Source organism: Trachymyrmex cornetzi, unplaced genomic scaffold, assembly GCF_001594075.2.
Source record: "Trachymyrmex cornetzi isolate Tcor2-1 unplaced genomic scaffold, Tcor1.1 scaffold92, whole genome shotgun sequence".
Classification (NCBI taxonomy): Eukaryota; Metazoa; Arthropoda; class Insecta; order Hymenoptera; family Formicidae; genus Trachymyrmex; species Trachymyrmex cornetzi.
The window spans coordinates 1786625-1803062 of NW_017300267.1; the positions used below are offsets into that span (position 1 = coordinate 1786625).

The 16438-nt window shown below is 31.2% G+C and overlaps 5 protein-coding genes across 8 annotated transcripts; 3 read left to right on the forward strand and 2 right to left on the reverse strand.

The window, feature by feature from the left end:
• Positions 1–655: 655 nt before the first annotated feature.
• LOC108769600 (histone H3) lies at positions 656–1196 on the forward strand. The gene has a single exon (XM_018520637.1). The coding sequence runs from the start codon at positions 695–697 to the stop codon at positions 1103–1105; it is 411 nt and encodes a 136-aa protein (XP_018376139.1). The 5' UTR covers positions 656–694; the 3' UTR covers positions 1106–1196.
• Positions 1197–2231: 1035 nt separating this feature from the next.
• LOC108769595 (transmembrane protein 145) lies at positions 2232–5502 on the forward strand. The gene is made up of 5 exons (XM_018520634.1): positions 2232–2992; positions 3388–3895; positions 4452–4589; positions 4672–4927; positions 5004–5502. The coding sequence occupies exons 1-5, from the start codon at positions 2613–2615 to the stop codon at positions 5192–5194; spliced, it is 1473 nt and encodes a 490-aa protein (XP_018376136.1). The 5' UTR covers positions 2232–2612; the 3' UTR covers positions 5195–5502.
• A 2021-nt stretch (positions 5503–7523) lies between these two features.
• On the reverse strand, positions 7524–7974 carry LOC108769561 (peptidyl-tRNA hydrolase 2, mitochondrial). The gene has a single exon (XM_018520595.1). The coding sequence runs from the start codon at positions 7949–7951 to the stop codon at positions 7535–7537; it is 417 nt and encodes a 138-aa protein (XP_018376097.1). The 5' UTR covers positions 7952–7974; the 3' UTR covers positions 7524–7534.
• Positions 7970–8775, reverse strand: LOC108769562 (cytochrome c oxidase assembly factor 4 homolog, mitochondrial). The gene is made up of 2 exons (XM_018520597.1): positions 8451–8775; positions 7970–8087 (listed from the first exon to the last, which is right to left on the reverse strand). The coding sequence occupies exons 1-2, from the start codon at positions 8550–8552 to the stop codon at positions 7983–7985; spliced, it is 207 nt and encodes a 68-aa protein (XP_018376099.1). The 5' UTR covers positions 8553–8775; the 3' UTR covers positions 7970–7982.
• Positions 8776–10643: 1868 nt separating this feature from the next.
• On the forward strand, positions 10644–15279 carry Rala (Ras-like protein A). Of its 4 annotated transcripts, XM_018520582.1 has the most exons (7): positions 10644–10753; positions 11229–11328; positions 12091–12210; positions 12626–12834; positions 12974–13148; positions 13845–13961; positions 15013–15089. In XM_018520582.1, the coding sequence occupies exons 3-6, from the start codon at positions 12106–12108 to the stop codon at positions 13959–13961; spliced, it is 606 nt and encodes a 201-aa protein (XP_018376084.1). In that variant the 5' UTR covers positions 10644–10753; positions 11229–11328; positions 12091–12105; the 3' UTR covers positions 15013–15089. The 4 variants fall into 4 exon arrangements, with proteins under 4 accessions (XP_018376084.1, XP_018376082.1, XP_018376085.1 ...); XM_018520580.1 differs by lacking the exon at positions 11229–11328; XM_018520581.1 differs by lacking the exon at positions 10644–10753 and having other exon boundaries at positions 10761–11328.
• Positions 15280–16438: the final 1159 nt, after the last annotated feature.

Consider the following 16438-nt stretch of genomic DNA (forward strand, 5'->3'; position numbering starts at 1 on the left):
GTATTATATTTAATATTTTTTGTTCTTAAGAAAAATAAAAGACATAAATATATCAAAGCAGAAATATTTTTGCGTTACACGATCAATTTATATAACTTTAAAACTGATTCAAAATATATCATGATTATCGTCGAATAATCATTGTACTATATTTTGATTGTTTACAGTTCTCTTTACACAAAAATCTTTCTGATGAATGCTAAAACTGAATTTTAGAACAATAGTATGGCATCAAATATCTAAAGTACATAGCTGAGTAAAAAAACTTTCAAGGTCGGATAAATTATTGATTTTTTAATTGGAATATTCTTGTTTTTTTTTTTCAATAAATTTTATTTCTAATTTCAATGCTCCTCAAATGCTCTGAACATTTTTATTTAAGTTTTTTCAAAGCTTTAGTTATTATTCATATCACTCAAATATTTTAAGACATCAGACTAAATATTTTAGCTACTTATACTCTAATTGCACTGGAATACCACCAACAAAATTAGAATTTACAGAGTAATTGCTAGCAGTGCTGGCTGTACAGCCACTTCTACGGCCATCCCCACCACTATCGCGCCAGCCAATCAGCGTCCCGTGTGCGGGGCCAGCGACCCTATATAAACGAAGCGTTTTTCGGCAGACGCACATACCGCTATAGCTCGTCGTAGCATACGGATAATACGAACAGCGATCGAACTCATTCAAGATGGCAAGAACCAAGCAGACCGCTCGCAAATCCACCGGAGGCAAGGCTCCACGTAAGCAGTTGGCAACAAAAGCGGCGCGTAAGAGTGCTCCCGCAACTGGTGGTGTGAAGAAGCCTCATCGTTATCGTCCTGGAACCGTCGCTCTTCGTGAGATCCGTCGTTACCAGAAGAGCACAGAGCTTCTGATCCGCAAGCTTCCGTTCCAGCGACTGGTCCGTGAAATCGCTCAGGACTTCAAGACCGATCTCCGCTTCCAGAGCTCGGCCGTCATGGCTCTTCAGGAGGCGAGCGAAGCCTATCTCGTCGGTCTGTTCGAGGACACCAACCTTTGCGCTATTCACGCCAAGAGGGTTACCATCATGCCCAAAGATATCCAGTTGGCCCGCAGAATCCGCGGAGAGCGTGCTTAAATTGCCACTTTCTATCAATCGGCCCTTTTCAGGGCCAAAAATTGTCTTACGTTGAAATGTCCTACGTTTTCAATTTCATATTTATTTATAACCTACAGAAACATTCTTTCGTCAGAAACTTTACATTCACTACTTTCCTTTCAGAAAGTATTTCATACACGGAAGAGTGATCGTTCTTTATTTATTAAATGGTAAAAATAACATTTGGTCGACTCGAAGAAAATAATCTTGAATACATTCTATTCATTAGTTTTTGTCAGTAAGAATGACGCCTGTAGGTCAGGATCGTGGTAGTTGACACAAAAAACGTAGGAAAAACAGTAGGTAAACAGTAAGGAAACATTGGATTTACTACTGCTTACATTTTACTGATTACAGTTTTTGTGTATTGTTGCCATGGTTTTTTAGCGTGCCTTTGTTACGAGTCACGTATGACGCAGTTTTGGCGCGCTTTTGCAGCTTGGGCGTCGTAAATGGCGTCTAGATGCAACGCATCCCGCCAAAAGATGCTACATCTCGTCACAAGATGGCGCAGACAAAACTTCTAAAAATAAATGGTTTCGATGATGTTTGTCAAATAAAATCGAAATTTCAAGAATTTAAGAAATCCAAATATAAGTGAAAACGTCCTTATTTTGGATGAAATATTTACATTCTTGCTCATTCTTGTAACTTTATACTTGTAACTATTTTGATTACAAACACGGAAATGAGAAAGTCGCTTCGCTGTAACTAGAGATAGACTTCGATTGTTATTAATAGCGATTAATGATAGATTAAATCGCATGCGACAGTGCATGCTCGTCATCATACATACTATATTTCCGTTTATTTTTAGCGGTTTAACGAATGTTACCGTGTCCTCGAAAGAACGTAGTGAATTTTTGCGTCGCCGATATTTTATCAGTATTTCGCGATAACTCTGATCCATATCGCTTGTTTAATAACCGAGTGGACTAAAATTTTCTTCTGTTATTGCGTAACAAGTAAGTACGGCAATCGCGCGGCAAAGAAAGTTTTCACCAGACGATGTTGGGAAGCGTCAATTTCTCCTTGGAGCAGTCGAAGCGAACGGTCTGTTTGGGTGGGGAAAATCGATAGGAAAAGGCGAGTTCAAAGTGCCAAGGGAGAGTAAGAGTACACACGGCGTGTCATTAACGGCTATCTCTCTTTTTTTCCGTGCAGGACAAATCGACAATTATCACTCGGCGGATATCGCCGGAGGCGACAACGCCACGCAACGACGACGACAACGACAATGTCCGAACGGAGATGCTCCCGGGAGGATATCGTCGCGTCTCGATGAGGTGTCGATGAGGGCCGCGAGTGGCATGGGGAAGCATCTGCGTCGCACGTCGTGCAACAGCTGTGTGCGATATCGCTCAGGAAGATGTTGAGGGTGCCCGACGGCTCCTGACAACTCGCGACACGAGGCGCGACACGGTTAGGCGAGGCGAGGCGCGATCGCGAACGACGGGATCAGCGGAGGCTGGGTCCACCCTGGAAAATGACTGCCGGTCGACGGCTGGTGCGCGTTCTCTGCGTGCTGCTCTGCCTGTCGTTGCGGCCGGACTACGCGTATTCCACTCATATCACCGGCACGTTCAACACGCGAGAGTTTTTCCGGTTCCTCATCAAGTTCGGCTTCCAGAAGACCGACCGTCATCGGCAAAAGGACTCGTATGGTTACATTTTCGGCAATGTGACCGCGAGAACGGACTTCGACGTGCCGATCACCTTAGCGATACTCGACCGTGGCCACTTCCTCGAGTATTACGGCAATCGTACGCTGACTGACAAGAGTGCAGCGTGCGCCTATATGTTTAACACTTTAAAGAAGAGTTCCTACGATCCAGACTGCAACGAGGAAGGTCAAGACTTTCTGAGGTATATTTCGACGTTTCAATCTATTACATTATTGATGCTTTCCAGCAAGAGACAGATGACATAGACTGTATTTCATTAGGTGTTCACAAGTCTTATGAGCATCATTCATCCTTATTTGACATTAGATAAACAATAAGGATGAAATGAGCAATAAAGATAAAAAAACAAAAACAATAAGGACGAAATCCAAGAGCATTATGAGCATCATATTGAATACAGTCATAATAATACGGAGAATCATTACGTCCTTGTTGTTCGTCATCGTTAAATAAACATAATCACTATGTTATGTTGTATCTCTTGCTGGAAATCAATATCTGTTATCTCCATTTCTTGTGTTGGAAAGCATCCCATATACTCGTACGAGTAACTAATGTTAACTTTGCATTTTGAAGACGAGTCCCTTGTCCTCGAGACAAATTATGCCCAGACGAGGATTCTGTATGGAATATCGTGAAGGGACATCAGTTTACATACGTTATACAGGACTTCTGGCAACCACGATTTTGGTACATGAGCTTGGTGGCGTGTTATAGGAACAAAACAACTTGCCAATGGGAATATTATAGCAGGCACGACGAATTGGAATATGACATCTGGCTAGTAAACGGCAATCCAAACGTCAGTGGCCTAAACAGTCTGACTTATCAGTTCTCATATGACAGACAGAATACCATCGAACTATACTTGCTGTTTTTTGTGTGTTACATCATATTGGTGCCACTGCAGTTGTATGCAGTAAGATTGCAAAAGCATCCTGTAACAAGATTGTTCACTGCAAGTTTATTATTAGAATTTGTGGCAGTATGTTTAATCTTGATACACGTGTTGAAATTTGCACTAGACGGAGTAGGTTATGAGCAATTAGAAGTTGCCGGTGATATTTTTGATATTCTCTCACGGGTAAGGAAAACATCTCGTGAATATCAAATATTATTAAACTCATTAAATTCAAGTAATCTAATGTATTCTATACAATATAGCCATACTTATTAATCTTTTTAAATTTATTTAAAAATGTATATTTTGTTTAGTATATAGTATGTACATACAGGGCTTCACACCATCAAATATATTAATAACATAATCTGATAGATTAAAAAATTCTAATACGAAAATGTTGAAGTCATAATTATTATAATGATATTTTAATTATAATCCATCACAAAGATAATTATTAATATTGCTTATTATTCGTGCGATAAGAGCTATAAATCAGTATTCATAGTTGATATTTATATTTAGGACTGTCTTAAGTACAATTTCAAGATTTCATAAGCTAATGCCGGTATTTATATTCATAGTCGGTTCTTATTTTAAGACCATCTTAAGTTATGTCTTGAGATGCTAATACAGCTTTGTGATTGATTCAAGATGGTCTTAAAGATAAGTATCGACTATGAATACTTTTTGGTGTTATTTTCACGAAATTTTAATGTTAAGTTACTTTTATTTCTAGACGTCCTTTATGTTATTGTTACTCTTACTTGCCAAAGGATGGGCAGTAACAAGAATGGAATTAACATGGAAGCCACTGGTGTTTGCAATATGGTTTTGTTATGGGGTTGTGCACATTTTGTTATATGTATGGAATATGGTAACTATTTTCCCTATTTATATATCTCGTTTATAAATTGCAGTAAGTGTAAACTCTTTTTATTATGAATTAATTTTTTCAGACAGAAGTTGATATTATTGAAGACATAGATGAATATCAAACTTGGCCAGGATGGTTTATATTGTTATTCCGAAGTGCCATAATGGTATGGTTTCTATATGAACTTCGAAACACCATGACATACGAGCATAATACTCAAAAATTGAACTTTCTTCTTCACTTTGGTGCATCGTCATTAGTTTGGTTTATATATTTACCCATTATAGCACTTATAGCGCTTCAAATAAGCGCACTATGGAGGTTTAAGCTGTTGTTAGGTGAGTAAAGTTTGTAAAATGTTAAAATTAATTTTCTTCAGCTATATTTCGTATTTAACGCATTGTCAATTTATAGGTATAACATATTCGGCAGACTGTTTTGCTTATTGTGTAATGGCTCATTTATTATGGCCCACCAGAAGTGAACAATATTTTTTACTCGCGCAAGGCGCGGATAATGGTGATGAACTTGATGAATTCAACGAAGCGCCGCATGTATTAAATAATTATGTAGAACCGTCAGAACTCGGTAAAATAATTACTTAATATTCGTCCATTGCAAGTATAAATATTAAATTGATGACATTTTTAATTACAAGTGATGTGATGTACATTTGCCAAACGTCAATCTAGTAGTACTCTAATATGTGCTACAGAACTGAAATATTGTGCACATCCTATAATTAGGAATATATCAAATTTGTCAAATCTGGCCATGTGATATGAAATTAATAGATACAACAGAAATAAATGAGTATGATATGAGTATATGCTATAAACAGACATAAATTTCAATTTAATATATAAATTAATAATTGGCAGTATTAATTATATCGGCAATTTTATATCTACAAGTCACATACCACGTATAATTATTAAGTATCTTTATCCATTCGAGGAATAGTATATATCTTTATAACATTAGTACATATATTCTTACATATTCAGACAATTACTTGTATGATTATGCACTAGTATACAAACAAAAATAATTATATATATATATATATATACGTGTAAAAAATCTTTTAACAAAGTATACATTTTTTACGCTATTGTTTAATTTCATTATATCTTGTAATTATTCCACGTTTACTCTATACTAAGAATATTACAATGTGCACTTGAATAAGAATGGTAGAAATGAAATATTTATATAACTTTCGTAACATATAATTTGATTCTAGTTGAATGGTTTAAAAATTGTGTATGCGATAATTGTATACATAAAAGTCATACTGATTTATACATATTAATAGTAGATTTATCAAGAATTAATGTTCCAAAATTATCCGACATATTTTAACTATAAATTTTTTTATCATTTTTTATATTAGGATGCCAATAGCTTTTGAATAATTAGCGATTAAAAAAAAAACAATTAAAATTTTCGGTTAAATTTAATCGAATTTTAGTAAAAAATTTGAAAGTTTGTTAAAAAGAGTATTAGAAATTAAAAGGATCCATTAATTAATGAACTTTTATAATAGCTAAGAAAAAATAATTTATAAATTGAATAAAGAAGTTATGATTTAAAAAAACAATATTTTTGGTGTGTTTTATATGAGAACATTTTCATATCTTGTTCTAAATTTTATAAAAAGATTTGATCTTTCAAAGTATGTAATTTAAACTATCATCATTAATTCAGTTTTGTTATTAAATACGCAATGTACAAATAGTGATCACATACACAAACGTGGAAAATAAAAGAGCACCTATATAACATTCTTCCGATTTTATTCAAGTAAGTTAACATGTTATTTGCACATTGTTGAATAAGTATAAGTACTTTATACAGAAAATTGAAATATGATCTGATATGCGAGTTTACGCTGTAAGCACGCATTTTCCTGTCGTATTATTATTGCTCAATCTTGTAAGAACTTAGATAATATGATTGTCTATGTATAATCTCTTGAGAATATTTTAATGATCCGTATATGTATATTTTATGGGATCTCTTGAGAATATTTTAATGATCCATATATGTATATTTTATGGGATCGGTAAAATCTTTATGATACATTTATATTTTTAATATCCACTACAGTGAAAGCAATTTAATACAATCTACTTTTTATTTCTTTATAGTATTATCTATGTTCAAATTATATGTTAAGTTTACTTTTTTGAAGAGCACATTTAGACATGTTATACAAATTATGCTTCTATGAATGCCAGTGTGTCTAATATGTATATATATGTATATACAATTTATTTCCAAAAGTTGTGTGTCTTCAAATATGTGTTTTGAGATGCTTTTTGTAGATATATGGAGGAGTTAGTATTATAGCAAATATTTTAGTATAATGAAATTGTTATATCATGTCTCATTACAGCCCAACAAGCAGGAAAGATATTTTATTTAATTAATCTTTTTGCCAGATTAGGTAATGTATTGTACAACTTGATAATAATAATTGTTTTATATACCTGATTTGACTTTTTTGTATATTTGCAATTGATATGGACCTATTCAATAACAAAAGCAACATTTGATTAAGAAATACAATTTATATTACAGTTAGAAATTATTTCTTTATTATATATATGTACATAGTTCTTTTTTCTTTACATATTATCTACATTATGTACACTATACAGTACCATATAGAACTTAAGGGGAACCTTATTATAATTACATATCTTAAAAGTATAGTTATTTAATTTTGAAATTTTTATTTTATACAGAGAAATGCTTTTCTTAAAATTTTATTTAAAAATTATAACTCTTCACATAAATATAATATTCTTTTAACAGCATCATGAAATTATTAATCTTAGATTGTGAATGAAGTATTTTGATAAAAAATTTGAATCAAATATTTCTTTGAAAAATTTATATAAATTTATAATATTAAATTATGTTTTGATATAACAAAATTATAACAATTTTAATCTTGATGTAAGACTATCGATGGTTTCATTGGAACCAGGACCTATACCAACAACTGTGACTGTACCAGGCTTCAGCTGAGTTATACCAGCATCTTTTATTATGGCAGTAATTAAACCAGCACGTTCAGCTTTACCTGCTAAGATCAATAGCTCTTGCTCGTTTGGTATTTTAACAACAATTTTAGGCTGCCCACATTGTAACCAGGATTCAAACATTAATCGCTTCTTTTCGTTATTGAGGGTTTGGCGACAGCATTCTAAAGCAGCGTGAGCACATTGAGCAGCAGTTTTACCTTTTCCCATAGGTAAATCTGATCGAACCACTATTACCATCTTACAGCTCTCACCATTCCAAATAGGAGGTAAGAAAGATCTTATATATTTACTTATCATTGACTTCATCTTTTTATAATTTTTTTCAATCAAAGCGCTATTAATGTCTTTGTTCTTGTTGCTTTGTGTGTTTATCCATGCATTCTTTAAACTTTTTTACTTCATTTTGACACTTTCTCCAGTCCTGATGTTCCGCTATACATTCCTGGAAAGTTATTTATCAAATCAGTTATTAAATAAAATAAGAATATTATTAACATAATCAAAATTTAACATTTACTTTACAACAATCGATCAGTGGAATTAATTTATATACTTAAAGTTAAAGCTAAAGTTAACTCATAGTTTTGTATCGTTCTTCTAGAACTGAAACTATAGGTAGTTAAACTTTAATTAACACTTATATATCCGTTTCTATCAATGTAGAATAATTTTAATCTTGGTTCAACTAATTTTTTTCTAGGTCTAAGAATTAAAAAAAGATGAAGAGTAAGTTGGACTAAGATTAAAATTAATTATATTGTAAAAATTAATTTGTATTGTAAAAACGAGCATTAGCCAGTTATACTTGAACTTGATAGTGTAATTCTATGCAACCGGTTTTCTTTAACATCCGCTCAACGGGATCTTCAATCTCTTTTTCAGCACCAGTATTCGACGATGCAGTCATTACGATATATCGATGTTTAGATGAAAAGATATTTGAATTATACCGCTAAAACAATTCTTATTATTATTAATAAAACATTGTTTTTAATAATTTCAACGAAATACACACACAGAATATTGTAGAGGTTATAATTACTCCGTGTGCGAGTTATTTTTATCCATCTGCCGGGTCTGCAGATTCGAACAGATTTGAGAGCAATACCGAACAAACCCGAATAAACTAATCTAGAGGTGCGTTCCGTATCGCGCATGATGTGCATGATGCATCCATTGTCCTTGTTTAACATTTGGTGAGCAACAAGGATAAACGATGCATTATGCGCATCATGTGAGAAACGGAACGCACCCTAGATTATATGGAAAATTGAGAAGAATCATGCTCCATTTTAAATATCAACATTCGTGGACACGACTGTAAATTTCTCTAGCAAATAACAGAGTTTTGTTTCATTTCCATATCAAATTAACAAGGCATACTGATAATAGATAATTAAAAAGTCACAAGGTCTGTTCGCGTTGCTCGCACTTTTTGCACTCATAGCGTATTTCACTGGCAGAACCGGTGCGCACTCAGTGCACATTAAAGCTGTTGTACATTAACCTAATCTGACTGTAAAAGTGAGAGATCTCAGTTAATAAAATACCCAATGTATATTTTATCAAATATCACAATAAAATGTATTAAAGATTTCATGGTTTAATTTATGTCTATATTTTTATTAAATGTACATTTTCATGTCGATTTGTGTACAACAGCCTTAAAGTGCACTGAGTGCGCACCAACTCTACCAGTGAAATACGCTATCAGTATCTTCGCTTTCTCTCTTTTCAAAGCCAAATATATATCTATCTCATTTTAAGTGCAAAAATATTTAGAGATTTCATGAAACGCGAACAGACCTATAATTACATGAGTAACGTACGTGATGTTCAACTTCAATGACGATGTGAAGTTATATGCGCATATTGGGAAATCGATCTATTCTAAATATTCGCACATCTGTTAATTATTCGAGACACTTATTACAGTTATTTTAATTATTTATTATTATTATTCATCGAAAATTGATATGCTGAATTACGAAAACATCTCTGATTGTTTTTTGAGCCAAATATTAGGTCTGTTCGCGTTGTATGAAATTTCCAAATATTTTTGCACTTAAAATGAGATAGATATATATTTAGCTTTGAAAAGAGAGAAAGCGAAGATGCCAAGTGCAAAAAGTGCAAGCAACGCAAACGGTTGCGTCATAATGCGCGAATATTTAGACAGAATTAAAGCACGTACTTCTTCCGATACACGTGCAATTTGTATTATTCAGGATGTGGAAAGGATGAATTTTTATTCGAAAAATGTGCCATATTACGCCACACATTAGGGCTGTAAACTTCGATTAATTTAATCGTTGATCCTTGTTAAACGTAGATAGAATTTTGTTAACGTAGATAGAATTATTAATTTTTTTATTTAATATGTAGAAAATAAGAGTGGATTAGGATCATCAACGGATTGTATAGAATTTTTTCTCTAAATAATATCGCTTTATTGAATTAATCGAATTAATTAATACTAGAAATTAAAAAATGCCTATTACGGTCGAAGCTGGATCTTCGTTGCTTAAATAATTCAATCTTGAATTACTAATATATACTATATATGTACTTGCATATATACCGTATTATTGTATTCTTTTTCAATATATAGTATATATTAGTAATTCAAGATTGAATTATTTAACGGAGATCCTACAGCTTTGACCGTAATAGGTATTTTTTAATTTCTAATATTGATTGTGTTTCTCACATATACGGTCTAAAATAAAGATATTGTTTGAATTAATTAAGTTAATTGCAGTTTATTTGAACTTAGATTTATATGAATTTAACTGATATTTAATAAATAAATAAATAAATAAGATTTCCGTGTGAAATTATTTATTTCGTGAATATTATATATGAGGAGTTTTGAAATTAAAAAGTAACAGACATTTAGTTACAATTAAACATATATTTTTAACCATGAAACCTGATCGACGTATCGGCTAAGTTTACGCGAATAGATGCGACGATACGGCGATCGAGACGCCGCCGGCGCTTGACCGTCAGAACTATTCGATTGCGTGAAAGTAAAAACCAACGCGTGTGACGGCTACGAGAGATCACGGAACGGCCAGCCACTCCCGATTTGCGTGATTTTCAGAGGTATTTATCGAAGGAAGGCAAAACGCCTTCGTCATCGCGCGTTCGTTCGAGAGCGGGCCGGGTGTAGCCTCATTTTCGCGCGAACCGTCCGACGATTTCCGACGGCTACAACGCAGCGACGTGCGGCTTTTGCGGCATCCGCGCTATCCTCCGAGGATAGCGCGGCACCGCCTTTCTCGATTACTCATATTACACTGCGACAACCTCCGGCGGCTCTGGCCTGTCTTGCTCCGGCCAGTGTCGCTCGATAAACACGACGATTCAGGCGCGGCGACTCATCGCTGTGATTCTTACGTGTCTCGTCGCAATTATTTATAATATACGTTCGTCCGTATATCGGGAACCTTCGCGCGAATGAGATAACGAAAAGAAAAGAAACTGGAGTAAATTAAAGCGCAGTCACAATACGAGGATATATACACCTTTTATGAAGTATCCTTCGAGTTTCTTCCGTTTTTCTCCACGTGTCTTTTAGGTATTTCTTGTTTGATTCTTTCACGTGGTCGAAAATAGCGGTGAATCTTGAATAGGAACAGCATGTGTTGAGTGGTGGGCGTACAATTTATTTTGATTAAGTAAGTTTCCTGTTCTTCTTTTCTCTGTTTAATTCTGTCACTTCTGCTTTTTCTTTGACAGTAGCGTCTCCAGAATATTATATTTTTTCTTTCTCTTTCTGCGTGATATTACTTGCTATAATACTAAAAGCAACTGTTATATTTCTTACTTATATCGTAGTGTTAATATCTTGATTATTATCTATACATATAGAATATTTATATTTATTGAAAAATATTACTGAAGTATAGAATATAATTTGTAGAAATATACAAATACTAGAATAAACTTATAACTAAAGGCAAAATACAAATATTAGAAGTTTTCTGTCTTTATTGATATCCTGATATGTTAAATTATTTGTTTTAAATATAGACAATATGTTATAGATTTGTATGATATATAAAACATATGAGAACGCATATATATACATGCATGAAACTATACTTAGTCTTCTTAGATTTCTCACACTGACAACGTAATTCTCACATCCTGCCATTGTTACTTCTGCTCTGCTTTAATTAAGATAACCATCAGAAAGAAACCCCTATTTTAAAGAAGTGCAGAAGATATATACACACAATTGTACAATTATAGTTTTGTTACAGTTATTATGTAACGGGAAATATAGATTTCTGTAAAAAAATAATACAATTAATAATAAATAAATGTCACATATATTTATGTTTATAAAGTCTAAATATTGCGAGCACAAAGTTCTGTTACTGTACATTTTTAAGATGTGACAAATATATTTAGTGACCACTTTATCTTAATTGAAGGTAATTATCTCAAAAATGTCGAAGAAGCCAGGAGCTACCCAAGCAATGCATAAGGTTATAATGGTTGGAAGTGGAGGTGTTGGAAAGTCTGCTCTGACGTTACAATTCATGTATGATGAGGTAAAATAAAAAAACAAAATAACTTAAATATATTTTAATCATGAAGAATGTCCGTTTATTATTATTAACTTAACAAAGAAAGATGTGATTTTTACCATTTTAAGTATCTAATGATTAGACATTGGATTCTTATGCAATTTCATATTTATTTAGAGAGCAGTTTGGAAAGTAATATCAAAATATAAATTTTTCTTATTAAAAAAGCATTTAAAAAATGCATATTTATTTATACATATTGTGCATATTTTCATATTTGTGCAAATTTGTATATTTTATGCATGTCTGCAAAAAATATCTGCATAAAAATCCGATGTCTACTAATGATAAACGTTATCATACTTTAAGCATTTTATTTTTAAATATTATTACATTAGAAAAATATTTCTGATAATTTTAATCGTAATATTAAAATCAGTTTGTTGAAGATTATGAACCTACAAAAGCAGATTCCTACAGAAAGAAAGTTGTATTAGATGGAGAAGAGGTACAAATAGATATCCTGGATACTGCAGGACAAGAAGATTATGCAGCGATTCGTGACAATTATTTTCGTAGTGGGGAAGGGTTTCTCTGTGTATTTTCGATAACAGAAGATGATAGCTTTCAAGCTACACAGGAATTTAGGTCAGTAAAATTTGATAAAATTAATCACTAGTTTTATGTTATTGGACAAAATTTTAATATATGACAATTATAATTGATTATAAATATATTATTTGATCATTCCACATGAATAGAAAAAAATCTGTTTTCTTTTCTATAGAGAACAAATTCTCAGGGTAAAAAATGATGAGAACATTCCATTTTTATTAGTGGGAAATAAAAGTGATTTACAAGAAAAAAGGAAGGTTAGTTTAGCCGAAGCTCAAGCAAGATCTCAACAATGGGGTGTTCCTTATGTGGAAACAAGCGCTAAAACAAAAGAAAATGTAGACAAGGTAAAATGCTGATTATGTATAATTTTTATTTAATTTTATTAAATGCTACATATATATAATAAATATTTTATATATGTAATTTTTTCTTATATTGTCTTTACTTAAAAAAATAATTGTGATGTTACTTTCCGATTCTGACTTTTTCTCTATTTCGTTTTTAGTAAAATAAAAAAACTTTTGGGATTAACTTTTTTTTTATAGGCTTTGTGGTAGTATTGTTGAATTAGATGTTTTACTACAGAACACTTTATCTCATCAAGCATATTCTACATACATACATACGTACATTAATACATACATACATACATACATACATACATACATACATACATACATACATACATACATACATACATACATACATACATACATACATATATACATTCATATTAATGTAATTAAATTATCAAAAATAGTAGATGTATTTTCGTATATATTTCTTGTTGCTTTCACTTTCACCCTCAATGTAATGTACCGCATATGAATCGATTGCACGAAATATGCATTTTTAAATAGGCTTAATTGCAATCTATGTATATTTATATACATTGTTATATCACCATGTATTGTGCTATTGCTTATATGCGCACAATTCTCATTTTCTTCTCTTACATATATGAAAAACATATATTTATTTCATAATGCACATTTTATATGCCTTAAAGCTTTGAGACAGCATCCATTGCACATTTGCAGGTATTTTTCGACTTGATGCGTGAAATAAGGTCACGCAAAATTGAAGATAAGTCAGCAAGCAATAGTCGAGGTAAAGACCGTACCAAGAGGAAGAAAAAGAAGTGCATTATTCTATAGGTTTGCTGTTTTTTCTTGCACCATATTTTATTTTGTGTTTTGACAAGTTAATAAAACTGGTGGAATTTCCTGTCTTGGCAATTTTATAGCGAATTCGAATGCATAAACACATTTTTACATCTATTTGTGTACGATGGCTTTAGTATACACCAGTGCGCACTAGTGCGTTCAACCGAATTCGCTAATACTTTATATCAGTGTAAAATATATAGGGAATGCCAATAGAGAGTATTTGTTTAATGCAAACACTTTTTATACTCAACGTCACAGATATGCAATGAAAATGTTTAGATAAATTAATATTGTGTGACTTTTTAAGAAAATATTAATAAATAATTTAATTACTTAAAAGATATTTTGTTGCATATCTCTGTTTTAACTCTGCTTTATATTCGTATTTCAGATGTCCAAATTCTATATTTATTATAAAAGTTGTGCTAATATTTACAAAATAAATGTGAAATTATACACTTATCTGTAAAGCTTATCACAGCTTATGCAAAGCATGTATGCTTTTCTTTTTTTTTTAATTACATTGTGTTGCAATGTCTTGTTACATGTCGTATAAGTAAACTATATTTTTTGTATTATAAATAATTAGTAATTATTTTATAAGAAAAGAGAAAAGCATCAAATATTTTATTTTTAATTGAGGGATATATTATTGCTGTGGGTTAAAACAAAAAATATATCTTGTTAATTTACACAAAGTTAATTAATTAAGTAATTTTTGAGAATATAACAATTTTGAAAATAATGTAGATTTTGTAAATATATATAATGTTTATATATATATATAATATTTTAATAAAATACTAACTGGATGAATAAATATAAATAAACAAAAAAGTTTTGACAGGAGAAGGTAAAGATTATTCTGTGTAATAAGTAAATTTTTTAAATAATATTTGCATATTGTAATTTACTTGTAATATTACATTGATAGTTCTTTTTTTTTTTACATATTTTTAATTTTCTCTCAATCATTAATATATGTTTCAAAAAATCAGTTTACACAGAAATGAATAAAAACATTTACTCCACGTTGCAGGTATTCTTTGATTTAATGAGAGCAATAGCTGCTCGCAAGGCACAGGAAAACCAAGGAGATGGGAGTGAACGTAATAAGGAAACAAAGTGCTGCATCTTGCTATAACAAACATAAAACAATATGTAGCTTATGTTGTGGAAGGTTCAACTCCTATATAATTGAAAGCTAAGCGTAAGAGAACTGTATTTATATAAAAATGAAAGTTTTCTGATACTTTACAGTGAATTGACGCTTTTAATCTTCGCTATTCAAATATATCTAAAACTTAAGATATACTATACAATTTATTCTAATATATTTATATGTATTATATATAGTAATTGATATATATTTCAAAAATATGGTACATTATATCTGTTTTCTATGAAACTCTTTAAAAAATTTTAATAGCAATATATTTTATTACTTTCTAGTTTATATTATGTATTATGTAATATGTTTATATAAGATATAATATTTGAATTGAAAACAAAATTTATAACATTTATAATAGCATAAAATTACAGAAATACATGCAAGATTATTTGCAATATTATTTGTCTTTAGAGTGCTGAAACATAAGTGATATTGATATGAACATATTTGAGGAGATCGAAAATGTAAACGGTACATATTACTATGAGGATTATTTGTTTTGTTTTTCCGATTATGCAAATAATGTAATTACATTCATGTTGAAATAAAATAATTGCATTCTTAGTTGTCTTTCGTATTTATTTATTTATAACCTTTAATGAGTTCAGCACTCTTTAATTTGTTTAAAAAATCATTTAAAATTATAGGAATGTGTGAATGGGATTCAATATTCTTTTGCATATTTTGATTTGGTGAAGAAAGTTCAAATACATCAAAGTAGTCATAACACTGTAAAGTAACAAAAACTTGTAATTTGTAAGCAATTTGTTTATATATTATATACGTGTTTCACATAGTTTTAATATATCTGCTATGTTTTATTTTATATAGTTATTTTTATCATAGCATTTTATAATGCAACAGTTTGATATCTCGAACGTGTGAGTGAATTTTATAACAGTTATAATACTTTAATAATTATTTCTCTTTGTTGTATACAATGTTGTATATTAAATTTTATTATGTAAAAGTGGACACATTTTGCGTGCAAGTATAAAAAATTTAGTTTTAAGTATAGCATAAAATCAAGATAGAAGGTTCTGTTACAAAAATTGATTTATTATAATTTCTAATTTATGTAGTAATAGATTACTAGTGGCTTATTTTACAGTAGCATTTAGCTTACATCGTTACTTGCACGTCTAAAATATCAAGCCATGATGTAAAAAAAAATGAATTTTTATGTTTAACATATTACACTGTAATATTAGAGACTGATTGTATAATTAATTCACATAATTAATTAAGTCACTTGTTTAAAAACTTCTACCTCTATGAGGCGCATTTATGC

Bases quoted from the DNA above. Each gene is read 5' to 3' on its own strand.
- LOC108769562 (XM_018520597.1), bottom strand. From the start codon at position 8,552: ATGACTGCATCGTCGAATACTGGTGCTGAAAAAGAGATTGAAGATCCC. The intron at 8,088-8,450 runs GTATAACTGGCT...ATAACTTTCCAG, and splicing joins AATTACACTATCAAGTTCAA to GAATGTATAGCGGAACATCA.
- LOC108769561 (XM_018520595.1), bottom strand. From the start codon at position 7,951: ATGAAGTCAATGATAAGTAAATATATAAGATCTTTCTTACCTCCTATT.
- LOC108769600 (XM_018520637.1), top strand. From the start codon at position 695: ATGGCAAGAACCAAGCAGACCGCTCGCAAATCCACCGGAGGCAAGGCT.
- LOC108769595 (XM_018520634.1), top strand. From the start codon at position 2,613: ATGACTGCCGGTCGACGGCTGGTGCGCGTTCTCTGCGTGCTGCTCTGC. The intron at 2,993-3,387 runs GTATATTTCGAC...TGCATTTTGAAG, and splicing joins GAAGGTCAAGACTTTCTGAG to ACGAGTCCCTTGTCCTCGAG. The intron at 3,896-4,451 runs GTAAGGAAAACA...TTTTATTTCTAG, and splicing joins TTTTTGATATTCTCTCACGG to ACGTCCTTTATGTTATTGTT.
- Rala (XM_018520582.1), top strand. From the start codon at position 12,106: ATGTCGAAGAAGCCAGGAGCTACCCAAGCAATGCATAAGGTTATAATG. The intron at 12,211-12,625 runs GTAAAATAAAAA...TATTAAAATCAG, and splicing joins TACAATTCATGTATGATGAG to TTTGTTGAAGATTATGAACC. The intron at 12,835-12,973 runs GTCAGTAAAATT...TCTTTTCTATAG, and splicing joins CAAGCTACACAGGAATTTAG to AGAACAAATTCTCAGGGTAA.